The sequence below is a fragment of the Lepus europaeus genome, chromosome 17 (assembly GCF_033115175.1).
Source record: "Lepus europaeus isolate LE1 chromosome 17, mLepTim1.pri, whole genome shotgun sequence".
Lineage (NCBI taxonomy): Eukaryota > Metazoa > Chordata > Mammalia > Lagomorpha > Leporidae > Lepus > Lepus europaeus.
This window is the reverse complement of record NC_084843.1, coordinates 31,571,208-31,591,306: the sequence shown is the minus strand read 5'-3', so window position 1 is coordinate 31,591,306 and position 20,099 is coordinate 31,571,208. Positions and strand designations below refer to the sequence as shown.

At 48.4% G+C, this 20,099-nt stretch overlaps 1 protein-coding gene across 2 annotated transcripts in view; it reads left to right on the top strand.

The window, feature by feature from the left end:
• Nucleotides 1–2,640: 2,640 nt before the first annotated feature.
• The window catches only part of PI4K2A (phosphatidylinositol 4-kinase type 2 alpha), a 33,825-nt gene continuing 16,366 nt past the window's right edge, over nt 2,641–20,099 (top strand). Inside the window, exons 1-5 of one of the 2 annotated variants that reach the window (XM_062215116.1) lie at nt 2,641–3,116; nt 12,336–12,536; nt 13,891–14,067; nt 18,179–18,310; nt 19,093–19,246. In XM_062215116.1, the coding sequence (XP_062071100.1) occupies nt 2,682–3,116; nt 12,336–12,536; nt 13,891–14,067; nt 18,179–18,310; nt 19,093–19,246 (1,099 nt within the window). In that variant the 5' untranslated portion in view covers nt 2,641–2,681. The remainder of the gene's footprint in view (nt 3,117–12,335; nt 12,537–13,890; nt 14,068–18,178; nt 18,311–19,092; nt 19,247–20,099) is intronic. The other variant, XM_062215117.1, reaches the window with a different exon arrangement.

The window sequence follows — 20,099 nt, the reverse complement described above, 5'->3', positions numbered from 1 at the left end:
GTAAATGGAGATTTAAAATTGTTTCTCAAAAGACTTGGGGTTGGGCATTTAGACTAATGGTTAAGACCTACCCCCACCCTCCTCCAAGTCAGGGGCCTGAGCTGTAGTGCAGGGGGCTAAGCCACTACCTGGGACCCCAGCATGCCATCGTCCAAGGAGCCCTGCTTCAAGTTCCAGCTGCTTCGGCTTCTGATTCAGCTCCGAGCTCCTGTGCCTGACTCCTTGCTTCCAGGCCATTTGGGGGAGTGAACCAGCGGCAGATGGAAGATTTTTATCTCTCTGTCTCTGTCCAATGCTCTTCCTTCTTAAAAAAAAAAAAAAAAAAAAAAAATCCAGGTCCCACACCAGTGTGCCTGAATTCGATGCCTGGTTCCTGACTCCAGCGTCCTGATACAGACCCTGGGGGGCATTGATGATGGCTCAAATACTTGGGTTCCTGACACCATTGTGGGAGGCCTGCATTGCCTTCCTGACTTGGCCTAGACCCTGCTTCCCCGCTCCTCCTATTGCGGGCATTTGGGGAATGAGCCAGTTAATGGGAGTGCTGCCTCTCTCTCTCTCTTCCTCTCCCTCTCAAATAAATAAAACAGACAAGACTTGGATTCTGTGTTCAAATACCATCTCTGCTACTAACTCTATGTGACTTGAAGCAAGTAATTAATATCTCAAGCCTATTGATATTGGACTAGCAGACCTAGAAGATCCAATCCAATGTAAACACTGGTAACATGAATGATGGTTACATGCTAACATATGTGATATTGTCTAGAGATATAATTGCAGTCATTGAAAGAACAGAATGTGAGGAAGCAGGTTTTGTTAGAATGAATATGTATTAGAAAATATGGGGCTGGTGTCATGGCATAATGGGTTAAGGATCTCATATGGGCACTGGTTCAAGTCCCGGCTGCTCCACTTCTGATCCAGCTCTCTGCTAATGGCCTGGGAAAGTAGTGAAAGATGGCTCAAGTCCTTGGGCCCCTGCACCCATGTCAGAGACACAGATGAAGTGCCTGGCTTTTGGCTTCAGCTTGACCCAGCCCTGGCTATTGTGGGCATTTGGGGAGTGATCCAGCAGATGGAAGATCTCTCTATCTCCTCCCTGTTGCTGTATATCTCCCTTTTAAATAAATAAGGCCCCCTGTAGCCCTGCCCATGTCAGGCACTGCTTCTGCCCTGGTAACCCAACATGACCCTGGTGCCCCCAAACCAAGCAGGCTGCTCTCACCTTCTTCACAGCCAGCTCCTTTCCTGTTGGCACCTTTTTTTTTTTTCTAACCCGACACCTTTTTTCAGTGATCTAAGGCATAGCTCAGAGCAAGTGCCCCACTTAGACTCTGCCAACTCTGCAGCCTACCCCCAAATCAGTGAACTCCTGTTGCGAAGTTTTCAGCTCCCTCTGTGCACTTCAGCTGGAGGGCAGGAGCTGTATCTCCCTTCCTCTTTCCAATAATAAAAATGTGTCATGGGGGCACACGTATGGTGCAGTGGTTGAGTTGCTGCTTGGGATGCCCACATCCTATATCAGATGTGCCTGGTTGAAGTCCTGGCTAGTCCATTTCCTATTCCGCTTCCAGCTAGTGGGCACACTAGCATGGCTGATACTTGAATTCTTGCCACCCAGAAACCCGAATTGAGTTCTGAAGCCTATGACTTCAGCCTAGTTGGACCCTGACTGTTGCAGGTATTTAGAGGGTGCGCCCGCAGGTGGAAGAACTCCTGACTTTCAAATAAAATAATCTAGATATTAAGGCTTTACGGTGGTGAATAAAAGTCATGAACCTCATGGAATTTTAAAGTCTCACGGGACCATATCTTTCCTCAGGACCATATCTTTCCTCAATTAACAAATAAGCATTGACCTTTTGGGCCAGCGTGGAAGCTGCATGATTTACCTGTTTATTTGAAAGGCAGAGTTACAGAAACAGAGGGGGAGAGGTAAAGAGAAAGAGATCTTCCATCCTCTGGGTCACTCCCCAAATGGCCACAACGTCTGGAGCTGGGTGAAGCCAGGATCGGCATCCAGGTCCCCCACGTGGGTGCAGGGGCCCTAGCACCTGGGCCATCCTCCGCTGCTTTCGCAGGTGCATTGGCGAGGACGCGGGATGGGAAGCGGACAGCCGAGATTCGAACCAGCATTCCGATGAAATGTCCCAGACTGGGCTTTTTAAAAACTTGTGATGGAGGTAGCACCGGGGATTTTGTTTCTTTTCTTTCCTGCTATCTCTCCTGCACTTGCAACATAGTAGGTGGTCAATTAATGACACAAAGCCTCACAGCCAGCCCCCAGTTAATGACGGACTGATAGGAAGGTTGCTGTTTTGAAAACGTCCTCAGACCTGTCAGCCAATTGGAAGCTAAGGGGCGGGGCCGGGGTGGTCGCGGCAGAAGGCGTGTCTGACCCTGGGCTGGCTCCTGGAGCATGCGCAGTCTCCACAGAAGGTGACGGGAGAAAAATGCGGAGGCAGCGATTGCGTAGGAGTAAGTTCTGATTGGTTGCTGTCGGCGCGCGAGGGGCCGTGCCTACTCGTCGCCAAGTAAACAGGGCAGGGTAGGGGCGGGGCCAAGGAAGCGCCGCGGCCTGGTTGGCCGGGAGGGAGGTGGGGGGCGTCGCGGATTGGTCCCGGCTGCGAGCTCAGCTGTGCCGGGCGCCCCGGGTCCCGGAGCCGGCGGCCTGAGGGATGGACGAGACGAGCCCACTGGTGTCCCCCGAGCGGGCCCAACCCCCGGAGTACACTTTCCCGTCGGGCTCCGGCGCTCACTTTCCGCAGGTGCCGGGGGGCGCGGTGCGAGTGGCGGCGGCGGCCGGCTCGGGCCCTTCTCCGCCAGGCTCGCCGGGCCACGACCGGGAGCGGCAGCCCCTGCTGGACCGGGCCCGGGGCGCGGCGGCCCAAGGCCAGACCCAGACCGTGGCGGCGCAGGCCCAAGCCCTGGCGGCGCAGGCCGCGGCGGCGGCGCACGCCGCACAGGCCCACCGCGAGCGGAACGAGTTCCCGGAGGACCCTGAGTTCGAGTTTGTGGTGCGTCAGGCCGAGTTGGCCATCGAGCGTGGCATCTTTCCCGAGCGCATCTACCAGGGCTCGAGCGGAAGCTACTTCGTCAAGGACCCTCAGGGGGTGAGAGCGGGGCGGGAGGGCCCCGGGGGAGTGGAGGTTTCGCACCGCGGGGCAGTGGGGAGGTTTGAGGGGTTGCGGGGTGCCCCTGAGGACTGGAGTGGGGGAGGCTCTGCGGAATGAAGAAACAAATCAGAATCTGGCGGGGGAGGACCGAGCGGAAAATGAAAAGAGGAAATTGCCCAGATAGAGGCCAGGGCCCCCGCAGTGTGGTGGCGGGCAGTGCGCCTCTGGATGGAGTCGAGTCGCGTGGGGACAGTCTGCCTTCTGCTAGGGTCCTTCCAGCCCTTTAAACTGCGGGGACTGCTGTGTGGCCGTTGATCTGCAGATCTGCAGGCTCTGGCCTATTCTCTCTCTGGACGAAGCGCTGTGCCGCTGTCCTGGAGGATGGTGAGCCATCCGGGGCCCCGAGCGCTCACCTGCAGCCTTGTGCGGTGACGATGTCTCATGCCACCGTCCCGGGTCGCCTGTTCACTGTCGTTGGTGATAGAGTGGGCGGCCTGCACGGTTTCATCTGCCCTGGTATTGCTCACTTCTGTGAAAAGATTCCAAGTGGACTTTTGGAAACATGGGGCTGTGTGCTGCCTTTTACCTTCATTTCTCCCAGCACTGTCAGCAGCAGTTGGCTTTTCAGCGAAGGCCAAAGTGTTGGTGGTGACCTGTATTTGTTTCACCTGCGTGCGTATTAAGGGGGAGGGGGATAGGATATGGAATGACCAAGGCAGCTGAGAAGTAACCTTTAAGCTTTTTGAGAGCTGCAGAAGAATTTAAGGCATTTGATCAAACCAGGGCTTTCATTGAAAGATTAGTGGGTTAAGAAATATCAAGCCTTCCCTGTCGAAGTTTTCAGATGCACCAGAATGTCTTACTGGAAGGGAGTATTATTGTAATACTTAACTAAAATGATGGTGTTAAATTTTCCCTACATCTCTTCTGTGTGAACCCTTTATATGGGCCTTGTGGTTTTTTTAAAGATTTATTTCATTTTCTTTTTAAAATTTTATTTGAAAGGTAGAGCTACAGAGGTGGGGGGAGACACAGAGAGATCATCCATCTGCTGGCTCACTTCCCAAATGGCCACACAGCTGGTGCTGGGCCTATCTGAAGTCAGGAGCCTCTTCTGGGTCTCCCAAGTGGGTGCAGGGGCCCAAGCACTTGGGTCATCCTGTGCTGTCCTTCCAGGTGCACTAGCAGGGAGATGGATCAGAAGCGGAGCAGCCAAAACTTGAACTGGTGCCCATATGGGATGCTGACTCCTCAGGTGGTGGCTTTACCTGCTACGTCATAGCACTGGCCTCAAGATTTATTTCTTTATTTGAAAGACAGAGTTAGAGACAGAGAGAGAGAGAGAGAGAGAGAGAGAGAGTCTTCCATCTTTAGGATCACTCCCCAAATGGCTGCAACCAGGCTGAAGCCAGGGAGCCAGCACTACATCTGGGTCTCCCGAGTGGGTGTCAGGGGTCCCAAGTACTTGGACTATCTGCTGCTGCAAATCAGAAGTGGAACAGCCAGGACTGGAGCTGGTGCCCATGTGTGATGCGGGCTTGATCAGCTGTGCCATGACACCAGCCCTCATGTGCTGCTTTGCCAGGAGTCCTGAGAGGTCAGGATAGGCTGTGACTTGCTAGTGTGGTTACATTCATTGAATGATGCTGTTATTCACCCAGAGTGGTCCCTGTGTGAAAAAATCAGAGAGCAGTTCTGCCATGGACTGAATTTATAGTACTGAGTTGGGGAGCTTTGAGATAGTCTTTCCAAGGCCCTCGAATAAGGGCGCTTGAAAGCACAAATAGGAGCCATCATTCTGGAGGCAGAGTGTTTCCTGAGCTCCAAATGTGAGCAAGATGCTGTCTTCTTTTTTGTTTGCATACAGCATGAGATTTGAGATCTGAGTTGTTTTCTGTTGTCTCTTTGGAGGGTTTTCTTTTTAGCTTGTTGGCTGAGGTAAGAATGGGCTGAGATTATCTTTGATAGGTACAAGAGGAGGGTTTTTTTTTCGTGACACTGTTTCAGCTCCATTGGAAGTGTGTCGGGTCAGCTGAGAGGTGAGCTGGTGCACTGACAGGCGGGGATGATGTGAGCTCTCTCATTTTACCTGGCAGGTCAAGTACCAGCATGTCAGAACGTGGGCCACAAGAGTGACAGACCGTAGGGGTGATTCTCGGTGATTTTTAGGATCCCAGGCTCTAGAAGGGCGCTTTTCCTTTGTTGGAGAGGAAGCTGAGGCACAGGTGCCTGGTCAAAACTTCCCAGCGTAGCCGTTGTGCTCCCGCTAAGGAAAATGTGGTTTCCAGCAGAAGACCACTTCCTAAACACCGCGGAGGCTTAGCCTGGCCCATGGACTTAACTGTAGTTGGTGTTGTCATCTTTGGCCCTGATACAAAGGTATTTATTGATTTTGATTTCAGCAAATACTTACCACATGCCAGGTACTGTTTTAAATGCTTTGCAAATAATACCTTCCTTCTCGTAACCACTTTCGGAGGTAGGTTCTATCATCCCCACCAGTGACAACACTGAGGCACACACTGTGGCCCAAGGTCTCACAGTTAGCGAAGGGTGGGGGTGGACTGGACTGGCCCAAAGGGTCGTGCTCCTGACCACTGTGCTCCACGGCCTCAGGGTTAGTCATCTGAATTTCTGATTTCCCTTTTCGGCAACTGTATCGGTTAGTGTTGAAGTTGGCTACGTCTGATAGAGGTTTTAAAGACTTGAAGAAAAGTCCCCTCACAGGGGAGATAGACGAACCTACAGACTGCGGTGGCACTTCTGTTTGCTGGGACCCAGGCTTCTGCCTTCTAGCTCATCAGCATCCTGTGTCTTCCTCTTCATGCTCCAAGATGGCTGCTTAGGCTGTAGACACCTTGCCTGCTTTCCACTGGGGGAGAAGGAAAGTCTGTCCCCACCCTTTAAGGCACTGCCTAGGAGTTGCCATTGCTCACTGCTCTAGTAGTGCTTGCGAACGTAGTCTTCATTATGCTCTAGTAAAAATCAGGGATTTTGTTTCCAGGCAAGAAGGGGAATAGAGATGGAGGGAAGCAGCAGTTTCTGTGACAGCTACTTTCGGAACTTAGACAGTGGGAAATGTTCTGGGAGCTGACAGCCGTGATTCCACTCCCCAGCTCAGGATGGTTTCCATCACAGGGTGAGCAAGGGGCCTGGAGTAGTCAGATGGAAAATGCTAGATGAGAAGCCGCGGTGGGGAGTGCTCGCGTTTCCCTCCTCACTTTCGTCCTTCGCTGCAGGTCTCATGCTCACTCAACTACAAAAGAATTCCTTGAGCAGTTTCTCTTTCAAGTTGCCAGGAAGACTAGATGCTCGTATTGCTAAGAATCACACACAGCATGTGACTCGCTATGTTAAGAGGATTAGATGAGGTATCACATGTGGAAGCCCATGGCATAGTTCATGGTGGTTAGTGGGAGCTCAGAGTTTTTGGTTTTGTTTTTAAGTACTGTATTTACTGACCTCTGGATTAGACTTTCTTGGATACATGGTTTTGAATAAGGCAAAAGTGGTATAATTTTGAGAAGGTGTTTTCATACATTGAGAATGATAATTCATTAGATATGCTAAGTGTTATTTGCATCAAAACATCAATTATGATTGTAAAGATAGAACCTACATGTTGTAGTAACATGGCCTCAGATCAGTGATTTTTGAGTCTTTTAAAAATCTGAGCGAGTAGGGCAGGTGTTTGGTATGGCAGTTAAGAGGCTGGTTGGAACACCCACGTCCCGGGCCTTAGTGCCTGGGTTTGTGTCCCAGCTCCGGTTCCTGACTGGAGCTTCCTGCCAATGCAGGTTCCAGAGGCAGCAGTGATGGCTCAGCTCAGGTGGTTGATTTTTGTCATCCGTGTGGGACACCTGGCTTGCATTCTGAGCTCCCAGCTTTGATCCCCGACTGGGGTCTTTGTGGGCATTTAGAGAATGAACCAGCAGATGAGAGCTTTCTCAAATAAACAAATAAATTCTCAGATATATCAAAAAGTTTGTGGAAAATACATATGTAACAGCTGTGCATGGGTTTGAGAAATTTTTGCAGTGAAGTAACTTGTCTTTTAATTCTTTTTTTTTATTATTATTATTTTTTGACAGGCAGAGTGGATAGTGAGAGAGAGACAGACAGAAAGGTCTTCCTTCTTGCCGTTGGTTCACCCTCCAATGGCCGCTGTGGCAGGCGCATCGTGCTGATCCGAAGCCAGGAGCCAGGCGCTTCTCCTGGTCTCCCATGCGGGTGCAGGGGCCCAAGCACTTGGGCCATCCTCCACTGCCTTCCCGGGCCACAGCAGAGAGCTGGCCTGGAAGAGGGGCAACCGGGATAGAATCCGGCGCCCCGACCAGGACTAGAACCCCGTGTGCCGGTGCCGCAAGACAGAGGATTAGCCTGTTGAGCCACAGCGCCGGCCCTTTTAATTCATTTTTTCAAAGAATTTATTGAAATCCCTTCATACTTTATCCATCAACATCATTTTCCATGTTTCAAATGTAAAATTGTTACTTTTTAAAAATTTTTTTATTTTTAAAATTTTTTTGACAGGCAGATTTAGACAATGAGAGAGAGAGAGACAGAGAGAAAGGTTTTCCTTCCATTGGTTCACCGCCCCCCCCCCCCCCCAAATGGCTGCTATGGCTGACGCGCTGTGCCGATCTGAAGCCAGGAGCCAGGTACTTTCTCCTGGTCTCCCATGCGGGTGCAGGGCCCAAGCACTTGGGCCATCCTCCACTGCCTTCCTGGGCCACAGCAGAGAGCTGGACTGGAAGAGGAGCAACCGGGACAGAACCGGCACCCCAACTGGGACTAGAACCTGGGGTGCTGGCGCCGCAGGTGGAGGATTAGCCAAGTGAGCCACAGCACTGGCCATAAAAATTGTTACATTTTTAAGTATGCTGCTTCCAGCTACCTGTGCCCATCAGGAAATTGTGATGTCCATCCTCTCGGTAGAGAATCACAATGATGTCACTGAATAGAATCTCAAACAGAAAAAGATATTTTTTCCGTTTTTTTTTTTTTTTTTTTTAAACAGCATGGAGTGTTTTTTCTTTTTCTTTATTTTGGAAGCAGAGAGAGAGGGACAGAAGCAGAATGTGAGCGAGGTCATTACATTCCCCAAGTGCACACAATGGCCCTGAATCCAAGAGCTGGGAGCTTAATCCAGGTCTCCCCCATGCGTGGCAGGAACCCGATCCCTGAGCCATCACTGCTGCCTCCTGATCTCTGCGTTCGCTGGAAGCCGGAATCAGCAGCCAGAGTTAGGGCTGAACCCAGCTACTCTGCTGTGGGACATGGGTGTCCTAACTGACAACTTAACCACAGGCCACATTGCCTGCCCCTAAAATTCTTTTTCTGAAATGTTAAGAGGCAGTCAGTGAGGTTTGTATCTCATATACTAATGTAGAGCTTGAAATTTTAAGCATTGTCTACCATCCATTATAGGAAGCCATCCCAAGCCACAGTTGTAATGGGTGAGGCAGATTGGGTCCGTACCATGGGAAGGGAAAACCAGACTCATCTCTTCCACTACATTCTGTCTGTTTGGACCTCAGCTTCTTTCAGGTTTCATATATTTGGAGTAGCCTATCCTTTGCTTTTGTGAAAGTTAACATGTAAATAAATCTCCACCTGAATAACTAAGTCAAGCTATTTCTTTCCAACCTCTTAATACAGAATACAGCAGTTACAGAGTGTGGCCCAGAGACCCCTAAGCATTCCTGTATGGGAGCCAATAGTCAAATTATTTTCGTACTACTTCTGACTCTACTTGCTGTTTCCATTTTCATTTCCCTCCTAGTGTAGAGTGGAGACTTGCAGAAACCTCATGTTGTGTGATGTCAAAATAGATTGACTACAAAGATGTGAAGATATAGTTGTCTTTTCTTAAGCCAAACACTAGAAACATTTGCAAAAATATCTGCTCACTGAAGTAGCATGTGAAAATATATTTTTCATAAAATATTTTTATGCTAATATGTAATAGGTTTGTTTTATTAATTGAATTAATAAATAGTTTTCACATGTCAGTTTGAATTTCAAATTCAGCAGATATAGCATTTTCCCACATAAAAGCTTTTGAGGGGATCTTTAATAATTTTTAAGAGTTTAAAGCAATCTTGAGACCCTAAAGTTAGAAAATGATGCACTTAATGTTTACCAAATTTTCATCAAAAACTGTTATTAAAGGTCATTTCTATACATTTGACCATGAAAGTTCTGTATACTTCAATATGATATTGATGTGCTCAACTATCTTTAAGTTTAGGTCCTGGAGGAAAGGGCTGCTTGTGGCATGGCTTAATAGCCTCCTTGTCATTGCTGGAAGGGTATAGGGAATTCTCCAGGTCCAGGTTTCAGTAACTGGTTTGTGGGTCCTGACACCAGCCAGTAAGTAGCTTCTGTTTCCTTGCGTGGCTCTGTTTTTATCTCTGACTTTATAGGCTGTTGCTACTTAAGCCATCTGTACCTTACCCGCTGCGTTTAAAGGGTGAATAGTGAGTGCGTGTTAAGGAATGTGTTTTTAAAATATCGACTCCAAACTGAAGCTTTCTGCCGGATGTAATAAAGAAGCTGACAGTCTGTTAGGGAAGAGGGAGGGTGGTAAGACAGATGAGTCAGTAGTCATTTTCTCTCAGCTGAATGTGGGTGGGTGTCTTTCTAATTTGAGTGGCTTTAGAGTTCTCCATGAATGAGGAGAGTATTCTTGAGTAGTCAGGAAGGTAGCCGATCCTATGAAGTGAACATCAGGTTTGGAATTGGGGCCGGAGGCTGTTTTAGGTCTCTGTCTAGGAAATCTGTCCAGTGGTTGCACATTGTCTTGCACAAGCTAGATGTTGAATACCCATCAACAGAATTGAATTGAACTGAGGTTTCAGCTTAGTCCTAAAGGGCGCTTGTCTCCCTTTCTGTGTCAGTGGCCTTCTGTCCACCCATCCTTCCTACCCTCCAGTCCTTCATTTATCTAGTCCACACAGTAGTCTTCAACAAAACCCCTGTACTACTGAGACCACCGAAATCATGAGTGCTTTGAAGAGTCAGTGAAATGCTTTCTGATTCTCTTCCTCGTGCAGGAGAGTTGAGAAGTTTGTGGGGTCGGTCTATAAATGGCATTGGCTTCAGTCTTGGCCTTCAAGTTCTGCTTTCTTTAAGTGAAGTAGTTAAGCCTCAGCCCTGGCTGTGGGAATGTCTTGGTCTTTCACAGAGGACCAGTTTGCTGCACTCCGCATTGTGTTTCTCCATGGAACTGACTGTCGTGTTCTGGGATGTGTTTCAAGCTGCGCCGTGGTTTTGCTGTGCAGGTTCCAGAGAGTTACAGTGGACTTATCCATCATTCTCTCAGTTGTGAGCCTGCGGATGCCGCTGCTTTGCTGCTCAGAGGCTGGAGTTCCGGGGAGCAGAGACAAAGTCAGCTGACTGAGGCCTCTTGCTAGCTGCTTAGGGTCAGAGAGTCGCTCTGAAGTCTTGGGATGTGAATGTGTACGTTTCATTCTTCCCAGTAAATAAGCAAGTTTGTTTGTCTTTTTGGATGAAGGAGAGTTCTATGTTTCTCTTTGAAGGAACTGGCCTCCGATATTTATCGACCAATTACTGTTAGAGGCACAAGCCTAGGCAGTTCCTAATACGAGTATGAACTTAATGGAGGCAGATGGGTGTATGTTATCTGCAGTGACCTGCCACTCAGGAAGTGACACCCACAGCAAGATGTCTTATGACCCAGATTGGCTTGAGTTGGCAGTGGAGTAAGGGGAGAAGGAGTCATACAATGCAAAATGAATCACTTGGAGAACATATTTGCTTCTCTTCCTTTGAATTACCAGTTTGGGGTTGGAGAGAATGAGATCAGTGCAAACCTCAGAGTGCTGAATGGCTTGTGGAAGAAAATGTTTGGGGGGGAGGGCATTGGTTTCTAGGCATCCCGTATTTCTGAAGACCTTTGAGAATTAAATTATTGTCTGCTAGAGAAAATGAATCTAATCTTTGTGGCAGCTCATGTCCTGGTCTCTTGCCTATTAGAATTACTTAGAAGAACCTGTCTTAACCAAGTAGCAGATTTTTTTTTTTTCTATTGTGATTTTTCTCTTTGGTTGTTTTTTTAGCTTGTTGTGCCTAAATGTTTAGGTTTTTTTTTTTTTTAATAATTTACTTATTTGAAAGGTAGAGTTACAGAGGCAGAGAGAGAAAGAAATCTTCTGTACACTGGTTTACTCCCCAGATAGCTGCAATGGTCAGAGCTGTGCCGATCTGAAGCCAGGAGCCAGGAGCCTCTTCTGGGTTCCCCCATGAGGGTACAGAGGCCCAACCACTTGGGCCATCTTCTACTGCTTTCCCAGGCCATAGCAGAGAGCTAGATTGGAAGTGGAACAGCCAGGACTTGAACTGCTGCCCATATGGGATGCTGGCACTGCAGGCGGCAGCTTTACCCACTACGCCACAGTGCTGACCCCCATTTAAAGTTTTGTTGACACCCAGGAGAGTGAGATAGTAAGGCTGACAAAGGAAATCAACCACTGATGAAGGAATTTCCTTAATTTCATTTCATAATGCCCTCCTTACTTCCTTTCAGTTGATAATTTTTAAGTCTTTACATGTTTGATGCAGAGCAACAGTGTGTCTGTATGTTGCTAAGAAGTTGGAATTTAATGGTGTTAAATTTCTGGCATGCCATATAAAGGACTATCCTGTAGTTTAAAAGGGGCAGATAGACATGTGAAGAACGATAACATAGTATCCATGATAAAGTATTCCTCACTCCTTGGGGAACAGATTACTTTGGTACCTTCTCTGTGTGTGCATGATACATTGTGTGTGTGTACGCTCCCTGCAGCACCATCCTGACAAAAGATTGTTGCCAGTGACTCCAGATATGCTACTGAGTTGGCTTCTGTATCTTGCTCCTAGAAATATAGAAATCCACTTACCTCGTTTGTTTGAGGTACCAGTAAGAGGTGGGTGCCTTTCTGAGGGAAGAGAGGTGGTGAAAAGGAGCCAGGCAGCAGGAGGAACAGAGACTCGGCACCTCCACTGGCCACACCCCTTTCTGGCAGTGGTTCTCTTAGCTGCACACGTGATTTGGTGTCTTCCCCTTACAAACTGGGGAGGAGCCTGCATCTGACTGGAAGTAGGGATAGCTTGTCCCTTCTCATGCCCTTCTAGATTCTTCCTGGCTTAATCAATGTATTACTGTTATCAACTTGCCTTTAAGGTTCTCTTTTTCTTTTGCCTATATAGAAGATCATTGCTGTATTCAAACCCAAGAATGAAGAGCCATACGGGCAGCTTAATCCCAAGTGGACCAAGTGGCTGCAGAAGTTGTGCTGTCCCTGCTGCTTTGGACGTGACTGCCTTGTCCTCAACCAGGGCTATCTCTCAGAGGCAGGGGCCAGCCTGGTGGACCAAAAACTGGAGCTCAACATTGTACCCCGTACAAAGGTCAGTGACCCATTTCCAGGGAGCCTCAGCATCTGGTCAGTTACTTGGGGCTAGTGGATCCTTGGGTCCAGTGGGGACTGTTTGTGCTTGGATGCTGCGTTTCTCAGCCTTTTTTTTTTTTTTTTTTGATAGTAATAGGGATTTATTTATTTATTTATTTATTTATTTTTAACAGACAGAGTTAGTGAGAGAGAGAGACAGAGAGAAAGGTCTTCCTTCCATTGGTTCACCCCCCAGATGGCCGCTATAGCCGGCACACTGCACCGATCCAAAGCCAGGAGCCAGGTGCTTCCTCCTGGTCTCCCGTGCTGATACAGGACCCAAGGACTTGGGCCATCCTCCACTGCCTTCCCGACATCCTTGCTGGCATAGGATGGATTTGCACATACCTTGTTTGTGCTAGAGACTTCACTGAGGTTCTGATGAAAGGTTTGGACCCATCTCTACTCCCCCACCACCAGATATGCTTCAATACAGAATCAATTGATACACTTCCCGGGCCACAGCAGAGAGCTGGACTGGAAGAGGAGCAACCAGGACAGAATCTGGCGCCCCAACCGGAACTAGAACCCGGGGTGCCAGCGCCACAGGTGGAGGATTAACCTAGTGAGCCTCGGCACCAGCCAATAGTAGGGATTTAAGCTCATTATTTGATCATCTGATAAAAACTATCCTGAGAGGATACACAATTTTTGCATGCAGTTTCAGGAATTTTATGTGCTGCTTTTTTTTTTTTTTTTTAAAGATTTACTTATTTATTTGAAAGAGTTACAGAGAGAGAGAAGGAGAGGCAGAGAGAGAGGTCTTCCATCTGCTTGTTCACTCCCCAATTGGCCACAACAGCTGGAGCTGCATTGATCTGAAGCCAGGAGCCAGGAGCTTCCTCTGGGTCTTCCCACATGAGTACAGAGGCCTAAGGACTTGGGCCATCCTCCACTGCTTTCCCAGGCTACAACAGAGAGCTGGATGAGAAGTGGAGCAGCTGGGACTTGAACCGGCACCCATATGGGAGGCCAGCACTGCAGGCGGCGGCTTTACCCGCCACACCACAGTGCTGGCCCCTTTACGTACTTCTAATTATGGGCTCCCTCTGCCCTTGGATCCTGGGTAAACACAAGCTGGTTAGAAATCTAGCTGCTTTTGCAGCTCACTCTTTTAGACTTCTGGACCATTCCACCATTTGGATTTGGTCAAGAATGGAGCACTTAGGCAAGGTCTGGCAAGAAGGACTAGGATGGGTTGAAGGTTGAAGTAAGGGTCTGAACTGAAACTCTTCCAGGGAGCTGATGTGGAAGTTCCCTGACCTATTTTTTGGCTATGGAATTATGGGACTTGTCTGATTATATCAAAATAGGGGTCCCAGATCCAGGCAGATGCCGGCATAGGATGGATTTGCACATACCTTGTTTGTGCTATAGACTTCACTGAGGTTCTGATGAAAGCTCTGGACCCATCTCTACTCCCCCACCACCAGATATGCTTCAATACAGAATCAACTGATACACTTCAGAGGAGTTTTATGGATACCAGGGTAAGAATTTCTGTACTGCAAGGCTTATAAGGGGAAGGAATCTCCTGGGCAGGTTATGAACATTTGGGAATACACCAGCACTGTGGGGTCTGTGGCTCCCTGAAGTCTGCCCTAGGGCTGCAGAGGTGGCTGCAGGGCTCCAGGTCGTACCTGTCTTTGAGAATCTGATGACAGCTGTAGATCTGGTTCTCAGAGAAACATACATGTATTTCCAATCGCTGATTTGTATACAGCTTCAGGAAGATGGTTCATAGACCATTTGAGGGCCGTCCACGGACCCTCTGGGGACCATGCCCCTAGATCAAAAACCCCTGCTTGAGGATTTCTTCACAGGTTTTAGATCTCAGACTCTGTGAGCAAAGTGACTGATCAGCAGATAGGAACTTCCCTTCAAACCCATGTTTTCTCTTTTCTCAGGGTATTTTAGAAGAATATGTGACTATCTTAGATGTTTGACAGTATTTGCCCCTTTACCAGTAAATTCCAAACAATTAGCCAGCTAGTTTGTAAGTCTGAAGAGGTCAGAGACCTCGTCTTGAGATTCCCTCCTCCTAGTGTCAGTACTGGCTGGGTCAGTGAATGCGTGTCTTGACAGTTGTGAGAAATAGTATCAAAGATAGCCCAGATTAAGTTCAGTGGAGGGAATGTTCACCAGGCTTGCAGTTCCCGTTTGACATCTCATTCATTGCCTGGCCATGCAGCTGATTCCTTCCCTTGATGCTTTAATTTTCTCTGCGTGTGCTCAAAATTCAACAGCACACTTTGAGCACCTAGTTTACGTAATGCTCCTAAGTTTCCTGCCTAACCTGAAATCCTCCTACTAGGCCTCTCCTGGATTCCAGAAACTCTTTTAAATGCTCCTTGCTCATCACTGTGTAATTTCCTTCCTCTGCTGGGCAGTAGAAGACTGCCTCTGGCGCCAAGCTTGCCTGCTGCGCTGCTGCTCTGAATTCCGTGTCTGAGAAGCAGCGGCTCTGCAGCTTTTAGTTGTGTGATCCTTGAGCAAGTCACTTAATGCCCCAGGCTGTTTCCTCACTCTAAAAATGGGAACACAGTTACTACTTTGTAGAGCGTACATCAAGATTACACAAACTAGCCCGTGTAAAGTACACAGCCTGTGGACGTTTTATGAGCAATTCTTTTTTTTTTTTTTTTTTTTTTTTGACAAGCAGAGTGGACAGTGAGAGAGAGAGAGAGAGAGAGAGAGAGGTCTTCCTTTTGCCACTGGTTCACCTTCCAATGGCCGCCGCGGTAGGCGCGCTGTGGCCGGCGCACCGCGCTGATCCGATGGCAGGAGCCAGGTGCCTATCCTGGTCTCCCATGGGGTGCAGGGCCCAAGCACTTGGGCCGTCCTCCACTGCACTCCCTGGCCACAGCAGAGAGCTGGCCTGGAAGAGGGGCAGCTGGGACAGAACCGGCGCCCCGACCGGGACTAGAACCCAGTGTGCCGGCGCCGCAAGGCGGAGGATTAGCCTAGTGAGCCGTGGCGCCGGCCGTTTTATAAGCAATTCTAATCATGAATGTCACTCCCGCAATCCCTATCTTCCCATCTCCAGTCTTCCTTCCATGTTAGAGAACCTTAATGAGGCCTAAGCGACAGCAAGTATACTTGTCTTCTGTGAGACTGAGATGGGACAGAATTTTGCAAGTTTAACATGCAGCTGCTGGGTGGTAAGAGGACTCTGACTTCTTCTTGTTTCTCCACCCTTGTGGCAGGATTCCTTCTGCTTGATGAGAGCATCTGTCACTGTGGAAATGGGACTCACCTTACACAGCTTCTAATAATAGGGCTCTTAATTCTCATGGGCTGTTCCTGTGAGTTTGCAGGTTTGGATAGTTTCATTAGTCATAGAGAAAAAGTGGTTTGTTGGGAAGAATGATCACAAACAAATCTGAAAGGGGAAAAAATGGTGGTTTATGCCTGGAGAGAAACCAAGGTTTTCACTGCGGAATCTGGCAAGGGAGCCTTGGGAAAGCCCTTTGTCCTGCATTCCTATACCTGAGTGCTCTGATTTGTAAGGCGGGAAGGGCCTGTTACAGCGCTCTGCATATCCTTTTTACGTACCCTGTTAACTCTGGGTGTATGGATGGGTGGTAGAATGAATAGGAGGGAATTGTTTTGCCTTAAATGTACATGGGCACAACGATTAGTTGTGTTGGACTTAGGAAAATAATTTTCTTAGAAATTTGATTTTAGAAGCCGGCGCCGTGGCTCAATAGGCTAACCCTCCGCCTTGCGGTGCCGGCACACCGGGTTCTAGTCCCGGTCGGGGCACCAGATTCTGTCCCGGTTGCCCCTCTTCCAGGCCAGCTCTCTGCTATGGCTCGGGAGTTCAGTGGAGGATGGCCCAAGTCCTTGGGTCCTGCACCCGCAAGGGAGACCAGGAGAAGCACTTGGCTCCTGGCTTTGAATCAGCGCGATGCACCGGCTGCAGCACGCCGGCCACGGTGGCCATTGGAGGGTGAAACAACGGCAAAAGGAAGACCTTTCTTTCTGTCTCTCTCTGTCCACTCTGCCTGTCAAAAAAAAAAAAAAAAAAAAAAAAGAAAGAAAGAAATTTGATTTTAGATATTTATTACAATGAGGGTAGTTCAAAAAGTTATAGAAAATGGAATTAAAAGATAAATTTATTTTGTACAAGAAATTTTGCAATTCATGCATATAGGGGGTCTTCAAAAAGTTCATGGACAATGCACGTTATGAAGAAACTGCAGATTCTTCAAGAAATGGGTTGGGAACTGGAGGTGAGACTTGAACCCAGGCACTCGGATATGAGATGTTTGCATCCAGAGTGGGATGTGGGCATCCAAAGTGGTGTCTTTTTTTTTTTTTTTAAAGATTTGTTTATTTATTTGAAATTCAGAGTTACATAGAGAGAAGGAAAGGCAGAGAGAGAGAGGGAGGTCTTCCGTCTGCTGTTTCACTCCCCAGATGATCGCAACAACCAGGTCTGTGCTGCTCTGAAGCAAGGAGCCAGGAGCTTTTTCCGGGTCTCCCATGTGGGTACAGGGGTCTAAGCACTTGGACCATCTTCTACAGCTTTCCCAGGCCATAACAGAGAGCTGGATCGGAAGGAGAGCAGCTGGGACTTGAACCAGCACCCATATAGGATGCCAGCACTGCAGGTGGCAGCTTTACCTGCCACGTCACAGAGCCAGCCCCCCAAAGTGGTGTCTTAATGCTATGGCAGAACCTGCCCCTCATTAGTTTTAGGAGAGAAGTTCAATGTGCAAGTGGATAACATGGAAGCACGTATGGGTTACAGTGATATCACTGCAGCTGGACAGTCGGGTGTAATACGGATGAGCGTTGAAGCAGTCGCTTTTGAATAGGCAAAGCAGGCCTCCGTGTAAAAACCAGAGGGCACAGAAGAGGACACAGAACATCCAGCCTCCCTCCTGCTGCTGACTTCTGTCCACTCAGTTTCTGCTCAAGGCAGCTACTATTACTAGTTTGTTGTGAAGGTGCCAGGTACGGTCTCTGCCGAAATAGGGCAGTCCATTAAAAATGAAAACTAATTATAACATTTATTTTTCTTTTTGGGAATATGAATAATTGCAGAAAGTACAAAATTCAAAAGGACATAAAACTATGTAGAGTAAATTACAATTTGTTTTTATCTGGAAAGAAAATAGGCATTAGGCTTAGTCTTCTAACTCAGAAGGTGACTGCATTTGTCAGGGTAATTCACTAGCTACTGTAAAAGCCTCGGAATCTCAGTGGCTTAATACAGTAGGAGTTTATTTCTTGCTCATGTCTCAGGTTCATGTCCATTTGGCAGTTCTCCTAGGTCCCATGTCATTCCTGTAGTGACAAGGTGGGGATCTTCTGTGATGAGACTCTGCACTTAGAACCCTTCATTTCCACCTGCACAGAGTGGGAAATATGAACTAAGGGTCATAGGAGATTTTTGGGGCAGGCCTGGAGGTGATTTGCCTACATCACTTTATCAGCATCTTATTCTAGATGCTAGGAAGGCTGAGAAATGCCATCTTTCTCTGTGCGGTGGAAGAGAAACAATATTGATAAGCATGTAGCTATTCTCTGCCGTAGTGTTCTGGTTCCTTAAGCTTGACTCTAACCCAGGTATCTCTTTTCTTTCCACTGTAGGTGGTACACCTGGCCAGCGAGACCTTCAACTATAGTGCCATTGACAGGGTGAAGTCCAGGGGCAAGCGGCTTGCGCTAGAGAAAGTGCCAAAAGTGGGGCAGCGGTTTAACCGTATCGGGCTACCACCTAAGGTATAGCTTGTGCTTCTGTGGCTTATCAGTGGTGATTTTTTTTTCTTTTCGCCAGGCAGAGACAGTGAGAGAGAGAGACAGAGAGAGAGTTATAGACAGTGAGAGAGAGAGAGACAGAGAGAAAGGTCTTCCTTCAGTTGGTTCACCCCCCAAATGGCCGCTATGGCTGGCGCGCTGTGCTGATCTGAAGCCAGGAGCCAGGTGCTTCCTCCTGGTCTCCCATGCGGGTGCAGGGCCCAAGGACTTGGGCCATCCTCCACTGCCTTCCCAGGCCACAGCAGAGAGCTGGGCTGGAAAAGAAGCAACCGGGACAGAACCAGCACCCCAACCGGGACCAGAACCCAGTGTGCCGGCACCGCAGGCGGAGGATTAGCCTAGTAAGCCATGGCGCTGGCCTGTCAGTGGTGATTTTTTAGTGGCATGGTCATCCCAGTGGTAACAGAAGGTGTGTCTGGATTTGGATGTGGGCATGGGAATAGCCTGCCTGAGGCGCTGTCGTCCTCGTTTCTGTGAAGGGCCTGAGGTCTGGGGAGTACTCTCTAGTGACCTCGCTTCCTCACTTTGCCCCTGTGGACCCGTAGGAGGGACTTCTTTAATTTGGATGGATGACCACTGCCATACCCCCTTTTCTTGTACTGAAAAGGTGGGGAACAAGTACGGATCTTGAAAATGTTCCTCTTCTATTAAGAATTCTTAGTGCCTTCGTGAGCACCTGGCTTACTCCTGGGGACTGTGGATGTGGGCTGTAGGGAAAGACTGTTGTTCCTTCGCCTTGGTTCCAGGTCGGTTCATTCCAGATCTTTGTTGAAGGCTACAAAGATGCAGACTACTGGCTGCGGCGCTTTGAAGCAGAGCCTCTCCCGGAGAACACCAACCGGCAACTCCTGCTGCAGTTTGAGCGGTTGGTGGTGCTGGACTATATCATCCGCAACACTGGTGAGGAGCTGCCGGTGATCCCATGCCCTCAGCTGGGATCATGGGGGCCACAGGGAACTGGAGGCTTTTGGGGCCTGGGAGGCAGAGGGACTTGTCAGCATGAATTTCTTCCCCAAGCCAGAAGGGTCATGGTCATTTGGGGCAAGTCTCAGATAATACTTTTCTGGATTGAGCTTTGTCCAGACACTTGTGTCCAGACACATGTAGTTAGGCTACTAGAGGTGGTAAGGCCTGGAGCTAGTATTTATATTTTATCTTAACCTTTTTTCTGGCCCCAGACAGGAGACACCTGGCTCTTCACAGAATCATGAGGAGTACAATTGTCCCATAGTCTCCACTGGGGTTTGGTTCTGGGACCCCCCCAAGGATGCCAAAATCTGTGGATACAAGTCCCTTATATAAAACCGTGTACTATTTGCATATAAAAACCTATGCATACCCTCCCATATATATAATTTTAAAGATCTATTTATTTGAAAGGTAGAGTTACATAGGCACAGGCAGAAAGAGATAGAGAGAGGTTTCTCCTCAAATGGCCACATTGGCCAGAGCTGGGCCAGTTCAAAACCAGGAGCCAGGAGCTTCTTCCAGGTCTTCTACGTGGGTGCAGGCGCCCAAGCACTTGGGCCATCTTCTACTGCTTTCCTAGGCTATAGTAGAGACCTGGATCGGAAGTGCAGCTGCTAGGACTGGAACCGGTGTTCATAAGGGATGCTGGCACTGCAGGCAGCAGTTTTACCTGCTACACCACAGTGCCAGCCCCCCTCCCATATATTTTAAATTGTCACTAGATTATTTGTAATACTTAAGAGAATGTAAATGCTACTGAAATAGTTATGTTGTATGGTTTAGG